The sequence below is a fragment of the Fulmarus glacialis genome, unplaced genomic scaffold (assembly GCF_000690835.1).
Source record: "Fulmarus glacialis isolate BGI_N327 unplaced genomic scaffold, ASM69083v1 scaffold21706, whole genome shotgun sequence".
NCBI lineage: Eukaryota > Metazoa > Chordata > Aves > Procellariiformes > Procellariidae > Fulmarus > Fulmarus glacialis.
This window is the reverse complement of record NW_009219015.1, coordinates 184-16,000: the sequence shown is the minus strand read 5'-3', so window position 1 is coordinate 16,000 and position 15,817 is coordinate 184. Positions and strand designations below refer to the sequence as shown.

Below are 15,817 nucleotides of genomic sequence, written 5' to 3'. Positions count from 1 at the left end.
ACACTGACTAGTGAGATTGCCAAATTGTGTATCCATCAGACTACACTTGTTATGCACTACCCTCCTCTACCTCAGGGGAAAATCCCACTTTAAAACTGCATTGGCATTAATATCTTAAGAGAAGTATTTCATTAAAAGATTACTACAAATGAATATAAAACTGTTTTTCTTTTTTGTCAAACCAAGCTTCTGAACTTCTTTTAAAAAAAAAAAAAAAAACCAAAACAAAAAAAAACCCAAACCAAACAAACAAAACACACAAAAAAAAACCCAACACAAACTGTGGTAAAAGAAAACACTTCGTGGTATACAGATTAAGTTCAGGGGTTTCCATTTTTGCTCTTAAACTCAAAATACTTTAAAACTACAATAAGACCTCCATAATCTAGTAGGAAACACACAACTGCAAACTTTTATAACTATTGCAACAAAGAAGATACCTTGGAGAACAGTGGATTTCCATTAAGAGACTCTGCTCTTCTGATATTTTCAACTCCACACTGAATCAAAAAAAGGAGAAAAAAGTTAAGTCTGCTAGATCCTTCGCTAGTTAGCCTTCAAAATCTTCCTTTCTGCTTCATTCAGAAGTTGCCCCAAAATGATGGAATTAAATGCCGTACTGTGTTTTTCAATACAGCAAAAATAACTACGATGCAAAATTTCACTTTGCTGCCAAAAATCCATGACTCTTTTTTAGTTAGGATAGTAGTGGCTTAAAGAGTTAAACCTGAAAAGACAAATTCACACCTGTTTTGTGTTGCTACAAATTAAGTTAAGCCAGTTTAGATTAATTTTCAATTTACAGAAAGATAAAATTTGCCCCAAATCATATTGCAAGAAGCAACTACAAAGCACATTTCAAAGCAGGAAAAGTAATTTCAGAGCACCACTATCCAAACAGTTGTAAAAACTATAAAACATTCACCTCATTCGCTAAAACTTGGGCATACTCAATATCCAGTTCATAAAGTGTTTCAATGTGGTCACTTGTAAATGCTATTGGGACCAACAACATGTTCTTCTTTCCTCTTTGGCACAGTCCTTTAATGGTCTCATCTGTCTGTGGACCAAGCCAAGGCATTGGTCCAACCTTCAAGAAAAGGGGGAGGGAAATAAAGGAAAAAAACCTCATTAAATCATTCTTACAAAGAACACCCCCGTTTTCTTAAGCAGGATAACACAGACCAGATTATGTTTAAGATGGAGCCAGTTATTTGTATTTCCCTGCTTTTGATAGTACCTCTCACTTTCTCCATTAAATTTTTTATGAAGACACACTGTCCTGTCATTTAAATCCCAAAGAAACAGAACCTGGGCTGGCCTAAATGAGACTCTCATTAAAATAAATGAAAACTTGAATAAAGGTGTACTGTTTTCAGTTCAATAAAACCCTTAAACCCTGCACAGGGTTTACCTGCCTTTTAAAGAAGTTACCATTCTGTAGCAACCTGTCCTTACCTCTTTACTATCCACGAAGCATTCGGTGCTGATGCACCATAATATGCAACTTTGAGAACAAGACAACAATGGCATGATAGGTGTAATGCCCTTGAGACATAAGGTTACTTGTACTACATAATTTTGGTAAAACTTATGTTCCTTGCTATTTGCAGTAGTAATAATAAGTACAAAACAATGCAAGCAGTCTTTGTCAAGAATAATGAAGCCTGTTTGGATTAGGCTCATATTATTATTAAGAATGCCTATATCACCATGATAACTTCAGAAAAATTGCTCAGAGATTCTCCAAAAGCAACAACTTAAAAGTGCTTGATTTTTCCTTCTGACAGAGAAAGACAAATGCCAAACTAGATGTTATGAGATCATAGGTTTTCTAACAGACACATCAAAAATCTACTTTAAAATGACACAATATACAAAAAAGGTGAGAAACTGTGGACAGAGTATCTGGAAAGACTGAATTTGAGTAAAAGATGGGGATTCTGTTCTAGCAGAAATACTTGCTGAAAATGGGAAAAAGGCACTGAGGTTATGATCTTCTTAAGCTGGAAGATCATAAACTCCATCACCTGAAGAGCTTTACAGTGGCAGGTGGCTTTACAGCTTCCCTGAGCACATACCTTGGACTGCCACACAAGCCTGTAAGGGTTGGAGTAGTTCAGCTTCTCCATGACTCTCTGGACAGTAGCTCCCACTTCCTGAGGATACGGATCACCACGGTTCACTACCTTCAACACAAAAACATCAGACCTTTTTCTTCCAGTGAACATGTTTGGCAAAGATCACCTAAAGACTGGGAAAGGTGAGCACGCTGCACGTGATGTGGCTGCGCCCAGAACGGGCCGTATCAAGTGCCTGGCTCATCCGAAACAGGGAAGAAATTTCCTGCCCAGCAAAACCTATGATGAAGCTGCTTTATCAGGACATCTACTCCTCCTGCTTCCCAAGATAAAAGATAAATTCTTCTATCATCATATATAGATGTAGTTACATTTTGGTAACTGCACTGCATTTTTGAAAAATGATCCAAGAGCTGCTGTCAGCCGCTGGTTGCTGACAGAAGTCATTTATTGCAACCTTGCAAAGATTTAGTTTCATTCCTTCAGGGAAAATTATTATTACTGCTTTCTAGAGGTGAGAAAATAACCAAATTTTTCCCTCCGTTACCATCTGTGTTTGAGCTGGCAAGTTCATAAGGCCATGAAAGCAGCCATACCAAGCCTGACCTGACCCAGCGCCCCATCTTCAATGGTGACCTACAGCACAGATCTGAGTAAGCATGCAGGAGGGTAATCACAGCTCACGTGCCTCACCTTCAGCTCTGTGTCAGGCTTCCAGCTGCAACTCACTAACTCACCTTCATATTTCTCTTTTATATTTGCCTGGCACTTCCACAACTGTGGCTCCACCCTGCGGGTGTGCGAGCCGCATACCCTTCCATTCAGCCCAGCTAGTGTGACTCTGGTCCAACAACGACAGAAACAACCTGACGTAACTCACAGACATGGGCAGCGAGTGAGCCGAGAAGAGGATGACGACATCTTTCCTTTTGTCGGGTGGAAACAGGTTCAGTTCCTTCTGTATGTGATCGGTGAAGCACTGTTCAGAAAAAAAAAGGAAAGACCTGAATCAGAAACACTGAGAGGCATTATGTGATCTCAAATGACCCGAGACAGGCAGCTTTGATGTTCCAGGTTGCCTTAAGAACTTCAAAATCTCCTTTTTGCGTGGGGCAATAGCATGGGGCAATAGCGAGAGATAGCACGTATTACATACTGTCACGTACACAGTATCACACAGTGCCCAATTCCAACACACCAAAGGCCCTCGTGAACTTTTGATCATACCAGTGGTTTTAAGATGCTGGTAACAAACTGAAAGAAAATAACCAATTCAACCCAAGTCTCCTCTACCGCCTCTGAAGAGCAGTTCCCTGGCCACAGAGGGCACACGTGTGCAGCTGCTAGGGCAGGGGGAGAAAGAAACGGTGAATGGGCAGAGCACAACCATCCTCTCTTAGCAGCGCCATTACACTTAGACTAAATTAGAGTACATACACACGGCATCAGAGAAAAGCCTGCTCTGCGAAAGGTGTTCCCTAATGGACTGCTGAGCCAAGTTTCAGATAACTGTATTCAGAGACCTCCATCTTGAGCTCAGCTGATGGGAGAGAACACGGGAGAGATGGGACACCTCTGTCCATCAACATCTGAAATGTTCTTAGTACTACACAAAAAAGCAGGGAAATACCTCTGACCTTCCACTCCCACTGCCAGCCGTAACACTGCATACACACAGGTAGGCTGAGGGAGCGTACAGAGAGAAAAGCTGCCATCACTGCTGGCATCTGGTGCTGCAGGAGCATGAAACAACTCTGTCTGCATGGTCTTCTCTCGAATATTTTACAGTGAAAAACAGATCAGAAATGTTAAAAAATATTTAATTTCCATTTCAACTTTATAATCAGGGGCTGAGCCAGCCCTTTTAATTACAGCCTCCCCGGGCTTAAGGAAACGCACACTGGTGAGCTTATTAAAAAAAAAAAAAAGGGGGGGTTGTATGTACTCTGTCTAATGGAAACCATTTTGCAGGTTCCCTGAAGATATGAAAGTTCCTAAACTCGCTGAGATGTTTCACTGAAGGCAGGGAGAATACATACTGAAGGCCTGAAGGGTGCACGGTAACAATGGCATGTCCCAGGACAGCATCACACTCAGGCAGCTTGTCAGGGGAACGTCACACAGTGTGGGCAGTTCCACCCTGCCTTCCTTCAGTCATTTTTATCATCTGCTCAGCACACCACAAAACCCAAACTAGAGGAGAAGCTCCCCAAGAAAGATAAAAATGCCATTTTCTCTGAAAAGCAAGGAGCAAGGTGGTTTCCCTTAATTGCTCCTGCCACAGCCAGTGCCGTGCCTAGAATTGCCTCTTTGCTGCTGGATGAGAATCTGACAAACCAACATGATCTGTATGTTTGTCAACCATGGACCTGCCCTGAGCAGGAATTTGACCTCTAGAGGTCCCTTCCAGCCAACGCTGTTAGGATAATATGACTATGCTTTTAAAACAAGATATGCATGGTGGTCACTTTCACACATTATCATGCCAAAACATCTAGCATGAAATAACCATCCTTCACCTGTAATTTCACACACAGTAGACAAGACACATTTCATTACCATAACTAAAATGTACTCTCAAATTGAAGCATTCCTTTTATTCTCCTCAAGTATTTTTTTTTAAAGAAAATATATAAACACAGCCTAAATCAGCAAATAGGTTAATCTTCTTTTAGTACATTCTATGGCTAAAAATCTTGTAAGCTTTGTTAGAAGCTAAGACTTGATCTAAGTAAAGTGTTTCCTCAGAATGTTTGCTTAACATTATACTGTTTTTACTGGTAGCAAATATTTCTAAAAACGAAACTCAATAAACATCTGTATTTACTTAGTTCTTTGTTGTTTTAAAGTCATCTGGCAATGCAAAGATACCAGGTTTCTCCTACATCAACCAATCTAAGAAAAGCCCAATTTGATAACATACCAGACCTGCTCAGTTCACACCTCTCATTCTGACTGCTAATCTCAAAGGCTTTCACACAAATCCATACCTGAATAAGAAGGGGATGTGTGGGCCATCGGTCAATTATACTCCACTTCATCTTCGGCTTCTCCCGTTTTTTATTATAGTAGCGATAAATGGCATTTAAACTGCTTCCTGAAATGCACAGAATTAAGAACATAAGTTCAGCCAAGGCATTAGCAACTTGTCAGATGAAATCAGTTTTGTAGCAAGATGTTATATTTTAAAATGCTACATATTTAAAATGCAACTGCAAGTCAGAACTGAGAGCCTCAAATGGGAGCAATTATATCAAAGTTCATACAACGTACCAGCCAAGAACAATTCGCTAAACCATTCTTTAACTGAAGAGCAATTATTGCGCTAGTTTCCATGAAGAAAGCTTACTCAGTTATGTTCCCGAGCCTTCAGTTTATGTTATCTCACAATAACAATGGTAACATAAAGCTATCCTGAGTTAAGAAGTTTCTACCTAAAATTCAGAATTATAGTAAATACAGAGGACCTCGAGTTGGCAATGAAGCCAACAGGAAGGGGCACTTTGAGGAAGACAGGACAGCTTGCACTGACACTCCGCACGCTCCCTCAAGGCTCGCAGACACGTGCCTACGTTCGCCTCTGTCCGTGCTCTGCTCCTGCACAGACACTCACCTGTGGTAGAACAACTGTACTGTGGGTACTGCGTGAAAGCGATAGCCCTTTCAATGCCATCTTTCTCCATCTCTTCAATTGCTTCTTCTGTCAGAGGATGGACGTACCGGAAGCCAATGTAGTACTTGTGAGGCGCTGCCAGCCAAAGCACAGGAAAAGAAATTGCAGAAAAAAACCCCAAGAACTCTCAATAACACGTCATTAGTAAGTACAAAGTATAGAACCAGACAGACTGAAACCGTTGAAATAACCGTTGAAACTTCTTGATAATTTTCTAAACCACTGTCATATAAACACATCCTTCTTTGGCAAAGTATTTTTCTGGTAACTCACTTTGCTGTTATTAGAATTTAAAAGTGATTTATACTATTGTTTGCTTCTGCAGGAAGCATCACTGTTTTGCTTTTACTTAGTTTAGCAGAGGAGTGGCTTCCAGACTGTACAGAGCTCATGTTTTGCTGGGAAAGTTCTGATTTAAAGGATGTATTGGTAAAAAAGTGTCACTACAAGATGCTAAATGAACACTACTATGCCCTAACACAGACCACAGTTACAGACGTGTTACAGGCTTCCTAACAGCACAGCTCAACTCGCTTACTGAAATCAGAAATCAGATGTTTCAAATACACCAATGTAATTAAAATGCCAAAACCTTAGGAAAGGCAAGGCTTTCTTCATTCCACCATACAAAAGGAAACACATTGCTTAAGCAGTTTGCACATTCCAGGAAATTTTATTTACCTAAACTTTCAAATATAATTGGGCTGCAATTTTGTGCACCAGCACTGAGATAATCTGCTCTACAGGGATCAGCTTCAAACAGGAAAAGGCCCTGCACCTTATAAACATTAGCTACCTATAAGGCATTTCAAGAAAATCAGGTAATTTTATCCCTTTCATGCTCCAGATGCCAATAGAGAAGTCATCAAAACAGGATGCCTTCAGCGCATGAAGGATTCATATGCCTTTGCCGGATCAAGCCCCCAGTCCCAGCACTGCAGGGGCGTTCAGGCAGAATTCCCAGGTACCAACCGTTTGCTCCACATTCCCTTCCTTGCCCTCTAACTCCTATTTCAGCTTCAGCAAAGACCTGGCTCCCTTGCGTTTCCCTCACGTACTTTATCTTTTCCTTCATCATTTTATGCAGATGTAATTCTATTTCATTTCTTTCCATTTCCTTGCCTCCAGTTATCCACATTAAAAAACAAAGCTAAAAACAAGACAAGGTGGAACCATCGTTTGATTCAACTGGTCACCATCCTTGCAAGAGAAGATGCTTCCCCCACGCTGGTAAGTCTGCTCCGTTTGCACATAAACCCCCAAGGACCAGGACTTTGTTTGGGGCAGGAGATCAGTGGTACTGAGTAAGGGACACATGTTCTTCCATTCTGTTTTCTGGGTGTTTTTCATAGAAATCTTCATGCCTTTAAACACTTTATTTTGGAGGCAATATTATTCTCTCCAAGGACAACATTTGAGGTTTTTCCATTTTTCATCTCATCCATTTTGTGGGCTTCAAGGTTTGGGGAGTATGGTTTGGTTAGGGGGAGGGAGGGAGGGCAGGTTTCTTGTTTTATTTTGGTTTTTTTTTAAGTAGAGGACAGAGGTTCTTAGGAGAATAAAAGCAAAGTTTCTTTTTCAGGGTTTCCGGGTCACTAGCTCTGAAATAACATTGAACAGGTTTCTGAAGGAAGCAGATGTCCCGTGCTTGGTCTCCACTCCATGCATTTACACAGGATTCAGAAAACAAGTTTAGTCACCCCCAGTTCTCTGCAGGAGGCAAGAGAACTCCCAGCGGAGAGCAGCAGCAAATAACGACCCAACTTCAGGAGCCCCAGGAGCCAGTAACCTCATAACTTTTTTAAATGGCATTAAAAACAAAAGTCTGACTGAACAGAGCGAAGACAGTAGGAGTTTAACCTGGGAAGGGACACACTGGGAAAAAACATGGCCAACACTCTCGCAGTATTATGTTTTGTCCTGGATCACAAGCAGCAAAGGAGAGATTTTCATGTCTGTATACATATTCATTTTGTCATTACAGTTAGAGTCAGAACTACTGGAAATAGAGTGACATCTCCTTCCACGAAGAGCTGCCAGTCCAAAGAACCAACGTGACCCCCTCTCATCCTGTGAGCTTTCTTTCTGCTGACAAGGGAATCCCAGCTAAAATACAGCTTGTAAGAAATATTAAGAACCATTATAATTAAAAACAATAAAAAAAATCAAGATGTGCCTTCTTAAAATTTAATTACCATTGCAAGACACTAGCCTATTTGATGCCAGCACTGAAAAAAGACCCCAACAATAGAAATGGATTTTCCTATCACCATGTTTGTGTGATTTATTCATACAGACTACGGAGCCTACCCAACCTCACTCATTCAGAAGGAAGAACTCTTGTTCATTTTCAGACAGCTGCCTCTAACAATAAAGCTTAATTTTAAAATTATATTGTTCCCAGATGACATGGGTGAGGCTGTTTATTTACTACTTTATATTAGTCCCATTGCCGAAGTGTAACATGTCAAATGTATACTACAAGTCAGTAAATCAGTAGATTGATTAATTTACACAGGAGGGAATTTCAGGTGGTTATTGATACTGTCTAACATGAGCTCTTCACCAACTGCAAATACACAGCAACTATAAACTCTACACCCAAAAAGTCCTGATCAAGGTAAAACAAGTATGCAAAGTACTTCTTCTTTGCCACATGTTTGAAGTCTTACCACCGCAACCTGCAAGTTACTCATTAACAGAGCTCAGCGCTCCCAAAGTGCTACCTGTGAGCACACGATATTCCGAAACGCGTAGCTCAGTCTGGAAGCACATCCAACTGTTTCAAGCTATTCTGAAGCAACACAGTACTCTGTATTGCTGCAAGGTTACTCGAAATACTTAAGGAAATGGTTAGCACTCAATTCAATTGTTAGCAATGGTTAGCACATTCAATTTTTAAAACCGCAGCTACTGTTAAGTAAAAAAGGTCTCTAATCGACTTATCAGGTGTAAGAACTGCACAGAGGCGGGCGTGACTTCACAAAAAGCAGTCACCAAACAAAAGCAAGCAGGAGTGGTACACTGAGAAAAGCAGATAAACTTTTTAAGCTTTATCTTCAGAACCTGTTGCAAGCCTGACCCTTCAGGGGCTGCTGCTGCTGCTGCTGCTAAAAACTCTACCGTACAGCTCGGTGCGGTTTTGGCTTCAGGCTTTGACTATCCTTGCAGGGACTACAGCTGGAATTAAGCTAGAGAGTAGCATCTGTGGAAAAAAGGATCGAACATCACCTGAATGAAGGTATCAGTACACGTTACATGCTGAACGAATGAAATAAATTTGGTTCTAGCCTTCCAAGAGCATTACTTTTCACCTTCCAGAGCCTTTTACCAATCTTCTACCTCTAGCCTTTTTCTACCCAAGTCTGAAGCAGGTGCCACAAAGAACTACAATATAGCTAGGAATCAAATAACGTGTATTGTCAAACAGGGAGGGGGATTCCCTGACACACCAGCATCACATCAGCAAAGGTCATGGAAACTGAAGGGAGAAGGCGGCTTGCAGCACCACGCATTGTAAAGCTGCTGAGCTGAAGAGAACAGAGAGCTCTCCTCTTTGGCTTCTCTTACTCCAGCAGTTTTTCTATTAAAAATGTTTAGTGCTCCTACTGGAGTGGCAGGATGAGAAGTATTATCTGTAGCTAACACATCGGTGAGGAATTCAGCAGGCAGCTTAGTGAGCTCGTTATTTCCTTCTACTCACAAAGGTAGTCTGCTGCTTCAAGAACAAAAAGCATAATGCAGAGAAACACCTTATCGGAACAAAGGTGACCCCCAGACAGGTCATTTCAGACAGACCAGCCATCGCGTTCCTGTTTCTCCTGGCTTTTGTCAAAGCAGTAGTGATTCACTGTCTTTTTCTGCCTGTCCCATAAGAGGCCAGACACAGAATGTGGCCGTCACCCTTGAGCTGCTACGTGAATGTGGAAGTTTAATTTCTAGTGCTGCCATTCACGTTTATTAACACCACAGTTTTAATGTCACAGAACAAGAAACTGTAGCATAAAAGGTACTGTAAGCAAATGACCTATCACCTTCAGCAAGCAGCAGAGAAGAACTAGAAGTCTGTTTCTCCTCTGCTGCTAACTGCACAATACAAGCTGAAGTCAAATTCAACTAACAATCAATTTGAAAGCAGTTTAGCTAAACCACTGCAAATTCACCATGAATGCACTTAGCCTGGGTGAAAAATGACTCATGTATCAATATGGTTGGAGGTTTTAGGAGAGACGTTGAACATGGCTGAATCACAGCAAATTAACCTTATGCAAATGCCCATAGTTGTCTGTGTTTACACACCTAGCCCATTGCAATTGCACGGTAAAACATGTAAGCTGAAGCCCTTAGTAAAAGGACATTCACAGAAGCATCTGCACCCATTTCCCATCACACTAGTGCTACCAGGTAGCTTGGCACAGGGTAATCCATAAAAGTCACAGCTCCTTGCTGCGAGGGAGCAAGGTTCAGAGAGATTCGGTGATCTGGAGAGAGGAGAGGGAGGTTGTATTCACCTTTCAAGTTTTCTTGTCATCAAGGAGGAACTGGCAAAGACAGTATCTACCTCCACCCAAGCCAAACCGTTAGGCCTTATCTCCTGCTCATGTCCTCGGGTGGGGCTCACTGCTGTCACTCAACCAAGCCCTGCAACATTCAGCTATGAAACCTTGTCTTTTCTTCCAACTGACCTCCTCTTCAGTCCTGAAATCAGGGCTAATTGGTGTGTGTTCTTTTATCCATTATTAATAGTTACAGATTCAGACAAAGTTTTAAAGGCTCTGGATACATCCAAGCAATAGTTGCAGAGGGACATTTCAGAGGAATGAAAGACACCTGCGGCTTTGGAGAACAGTCAGACTCCCGACACCCTCCCATGCAGTTACCTATTCTTTAGGCTCAGTCTGGCGTAACAAAGGCAAATACAAAAGGCTTTATAGCGTTAAGCTCTGGCCTCAGAGCTGTTCTACATCAGACAGTCCCTGCACAGCGTCCCAGCCAAGCCGGCCCTGAAGAGGGAAGGGCCCTTGCAGGAAGCAGCAGGAGCAGGGAACGCTGCACTGTCCTCCGAGCCCTACCTGCTGGCTGCTGTGAGTGTGCAGCAGCTGAATGACACCGTCCTGCAGTTAGCTACAAGAAGCAGCCACGAGAAGGTGGCCGTGCATTTTACAGCAGGAGATCCCACCCCCTGTGAAACTCAATAGCATCAGTGTGCAGAACATGAACAACCAGGAAACCCTAGATCGACAGTCGTTCTTTGCTCTCTGTGTGCACGTACACACGCAGCCTAAGAGGAGCATCATTCTCCCACTCTACTTCTTCATAAAAGGTAAGAGAATTACATGAGATTATACTGCCACTGCCAATGGTCAGAAATCCCCACCCCATTTATGCTAGTGCGAATGCCAGTCCAACACCCTTCTCCCATGCCTGCCTTATTTGTTCACATGAAATACACTTCCCTTTCTTATCATCTAAGGCTCAACCACTTGTCTTCAGTGTAGACTTCTTCAAGCTCAAGCAGGGCTTACAGGGCAAGGTATGAGACCTTGCAGTCATACACACCAACAGAGACTCCTGTCACCTTGCTTCAGCCATCTGAAAGTAAGATACTTGTCTACTGTAGGAGAGAGGTAAGTGTACCTGTAGAGGGTGACACCTGCCCATCTTTGATAATGACCTTAGGATGAACTGAATCACCTTCTCTCCAAGCCCTACTCTCTCTCGATGAAAAACGGAGCAGAGACCACCAGTTTAGGCCAGATGCCTGGCAGCTGGACCACAGCACATGCCGGGTCCAGCCTGAGAAGGTGGGTAAATGTTTGGTTGTTGGCTTTTGGTGCTACACTGTTACTGCAGGTTGAACAAGTACCCACAATACTCTCCAAAATCAAAGCCATTCTCCAATGCAGCCACAGAAGTGACCACAAAAGCACATTTGCATGTGTGATTTTGGATATGCTAAGTTTTTAACGAATAAGAACTTCTGCAATATATTTGTTATGAACAGCGAGAACACTGTTCACACACACAAAAATCAACAAGCAAAAGCTGCTTTACAAGCATACTTTCAACACATGATACAAAAGAAACTTTTAACAAGCACAGTAAAGAAGTACCAGTGCGAGGAGACATGCTGTCCAGCAGTTTCACCATGCCTTCTCCCTGCACCGCCGTCCACTTCTTGATTGGTGATCCACCTCCAATCCTGCTGTACTGCTCCTGGATTTTCGGTGTGCGGCGTTTGGCAATGAAAGGTGCTAATTTACTAAAGCATTCAAAAGGTACACGTATTAATATCATAACCCAAATCACCACTCCCTTCCCCAAATCTCTCCGCTGCAGTGGGCTGTCCGTGGCAATCTCTCCAAATTAGAGCCAACCATCATTGCATGGCTTGTTTAATGTTATATTCCATCACCCTTCTCAAACTTACTAAGTGACAGGAAACCCCAATTTGCAATTAGAAGAGAACGAACTTGGCACGCCTATTTCCAGAGAATTATAACACTGTTTCTTGCACTGACTGGTCCCAAGATGAAACAGTCTTAAGAAATGCTGATATACACAGAAGTTAAACCTCCAAGCCTACAGCTAAGACAGCAACACCCAACACTGACTGCAACACAGGACTTCACAGTGTTTCTCACTTTTGAGCTGGAAGCGTCATTAGATCTCTGTCCAGGAAGAGACGAAGTAAGAAATCATGCACATCATCCAGCCGTTCTGGACCTCCCATGTTTAACATCAAGATTCCTGTTTTAGGTTTCCTACAGAAGCAAGAGATATTTCAAATCCTAGTGACCTACTGCTTTTTTTTTTTAATTATTATTATTATTACAGAACAATCAGCTTATCCTTCTGCATTTGTCTTTTGCAAAAGCAGCATCTTATTTAGAAGCTCATTCTGCTTATGTAAAAATATGAACTACAAGCATGAATAGCCAGAGAACAAGTATTTACACGATCTTTACTTTTTTTAAAAAAGTAATCATTTTGCAACACAGAGTTTAACTGGAAATATACCGAGAAAATTATCTCGCAGCTGAAGGCTGTCAGGGAGGTTATAAAACAGGGTCTAAGGAACTATCTCAGCTGAACGCCAGCTGTAGATTCCAACCAAACCACGCAGCAGCTTCCACAGAAAACAGATGAGCTACCCACACAGGTCTTTGTCTTCATTACTTTGGAGACACATCTCATCTCCCAAAGCAGTGAAAGCAGCAAAGAGCCATTCTACACATAAAATAAGTGCAGGGTTCATTTTGTTTAGGTTGTTGGGTTTTTTTTTCCCCACAATGGGTTTTCTATCCAGGTGCAGGTCCACCACACTGTTCGAAGGATAAGGTCCCTCACAGCAGACTGGAGCAGATGGCAGTATCAGCTTTTACAGAAAGGGCTGCTGATCACAACTCTCACCCAAGAGGTGGATTTCCCCATGGAATTGTTTCTCCTGCCCAAAAGAGGCCAGTGACCAAGATCTCTCTCCTCCTGAGCGGACGGAGCTGAGGTTGCACGGGGAGCTTTGCCCTCCTCTTGTTAAAGCCAAAGTCTTACAAAGGGCACTGAGAGGAGCCTAGGCCTGCCCCGATGGGTTGGGACCTCAGTTTCCATTCCCCTCCTCCTGGAGTGTCTGTCAGGAGGTTGCTGAACAAAACCCAGGAAGCAGGAACCAGAACCTCAAATAATAATCATATCCTACTGTTTGTTCTTCTGTTGCTTCTGCACTGCCTCAGGCCTTACCGTGGGCCACTGCCTCACTGCATTCTGCAGAGAACAAGGCAGGCAATCCTTACCCCACCGAATTGTGAAAACAAGAGGCTCGGTGATTGCAGCCAACCAGATAAAAGCAATTACACATGCACAAAAAACCTAGATCAAGCCCTGTGACTGCCACATTTTACTACATAACCAGCTTTGTTATGCAAGTAAAGCAGCATACATACCATATCGGAGAGAGACAGAAGGCAACGACAGCAGGTCACACCCACCCAGACCTCACTGCAAACTTACCGCACTTCTGGCTGAATTTGAGGTTTTGTGCTTTCTGTCACTGCGGCTGCAGTTGCCTGACCTCTCCACCGTACCGGGACCCTCAGCTGATTGCTGCTTTTTACAACTGGAAGAAAGATAACAGCACATTGATAACCTTGCACCGGGCTGAGGGGCCTCTTCACAGATAGGCACTAATCCCTCAACAGCTACATGAACACACTTGGCAGTATTGCGCTGCTTGGCATTTTCTCCCTTAAGCTCCAGGTCCTGCAATCAAAGAAAGTCATGAAATTGCAAGCTTCTGCCTTTCTTTAAACACTCTGTATACTAACAGCTTTTCAGATACCAGGCAGTAACCTAAAACCAAACAAAAGCCTCACTAATCTTTAAGCTCCAATCATAAGTCCAAAATAACTGGTGACAACTCAAGAGAAACTACGCAGGGCTGACACACTAACGAAGTAAGTATGTCAAGCTACGTAACTCCTCATGGTACAGACATACCTGGGCTAACTCTAGACAAGTGAAGTATTTCTACACCACCTCTACAATGTAGGTTAGACATTTGTTAATTTAGGGTCCCCAGCAAACTTCAGCAACGTAGGTCAGCACCTGCAAGCCATAAGCACACAGCTCCTTAGTTTGACCCTGTGTCAGGTACACCGAGCAGCAAATTTCAGAATCCATTTACCCAGGGACGTGGGCAGCCTTCTTTCTCACTACCCAGCTAGGCGATTTCTATTATTCCTGGATTTCAGCATCAGCCAAAAAACAGGACACTTTAGAAGTAAAGTCTTCCCACATGCTGGTTACAGCCTGCTTTTTCAAAAGCATGCTTTGTTTTCCTCAGGAGTTCATAGTCATTACATGGTATTTTTTACTGCAACAATAGTGTGAATTGCCCAAGACGACAAAAATTGTTAAATTCTGCATCCCCAGCTCTCCAGCAATCGTTTGGTGCAACACTTCCCTCATCAGACTGCGGGAGTTCCAGCAGCAACTGAGCCCCAATAGCACAGACCTCCGCAGCGGCCGGATCCACCCGCTGAGAAGAGCATCTTACGGTTCACAGGTCCCTAATAACATCCTGAACAGATGCTGAACGCCCTCAAAACCTGCTGAAATCAACGACGGTGAAAAGCATCTTGCAAATACAGCTTCTTACTCGGGATTAAGAGTGTGTAGCCGCAGATACCTCTGTCTGCAGTGATATAAAAGGCTACAAACTAAAGAACTTCAATTCAAGCATCGCTGATGCCTGAAAGACCCTTTTCAAATATTTATATTCTTCTTCCAGTTCTTAGGTTATTACTTTCTGAAGCACTGACACTATATGTTAATTGTATAGAACAATAAAAAGAGAAGTTTCAATGGCTGTATTGATCCTTCTGCACTGTAAATAAATACCATAAAGCATTTGTTTTACTTAAGGTGGGGTCTGGGCATATTTCTACCCGCACCATAAAGCATATGACACAGAAAGCACACGTTGTGCGACGACGATCGCAGCTTGATGGAACATTAATAAAAGTGTTCCTTTATAAGTTTTAGAAATGGCATTATCGTATTAGCCTCTGGAGCCAAGGCCCGACAAAACTGGTCCCCGGTGCGTGCCCACACTTCCACTGGTCTCAGGGTAAGCACACCGGTGCCTCTCGGTAGGTACGTGAAGTCACTCCGCCATTATAGCAGTAACTGGGCAATGTGTCATATTTACAAAGAGTGAGGAAAAGAGCTTCTGCTGAAGGAGCACACAAAACTGACTGCATATTGTAAAAACTGCAATACATACGTATAAGTAGACAATAGATATAATACACATTTGCAGCGTTAGGACAGCTCGAAGCTGAGTTATGACTGTATTCATTATTCACACCTCCTCACCGCACCTGGCCTTATTTTGAAAACGCAACCTGTGAATTGTTAAACAAGGATGATTTTTACACAAACGCTTTCTAAAAAGGAAATTCCCTCATTTAAAATTAAACTCCTGAGAGGGAAAAAACAAAACCAAACCAAACCAAACAATGAAAAACCAAGGCCGATAGCAGTAAACGACAAATGTCTCTCAGAT

At 42.5% G+C, this 15,817-nt stretch overlaps 1 protein-coding gene across 1 annotated transcript; it reads right to left on the bottom strand.

Annotated features, from left to right (window-relative positions):
- Nucleotides 1-398: 398 nt before the first annotated feature.
- Nucleotides 399-13,867, bottom strand: FECH (ferrochelatase; the record flags this gene model as incomplete). Its single annotated transcript, XM_009580232.1, has 9 exons — nt 399-500; nt 926-1,090; nt 2,082-2,189; nt 2,962-3,060; nt 5,072-5,178; nt 5,695-5,829; nt 11,868-12,016; nt 12,399-12,518; nt 13,762-13,867. Coding segments are annotated over 9 exons (1,070 nt in total), but the record flags the coding sequence as incomplete, so codon positions are not given.
- Nucleotides 13,868-15,817: the final 1,950 nt, after the last annotated feature.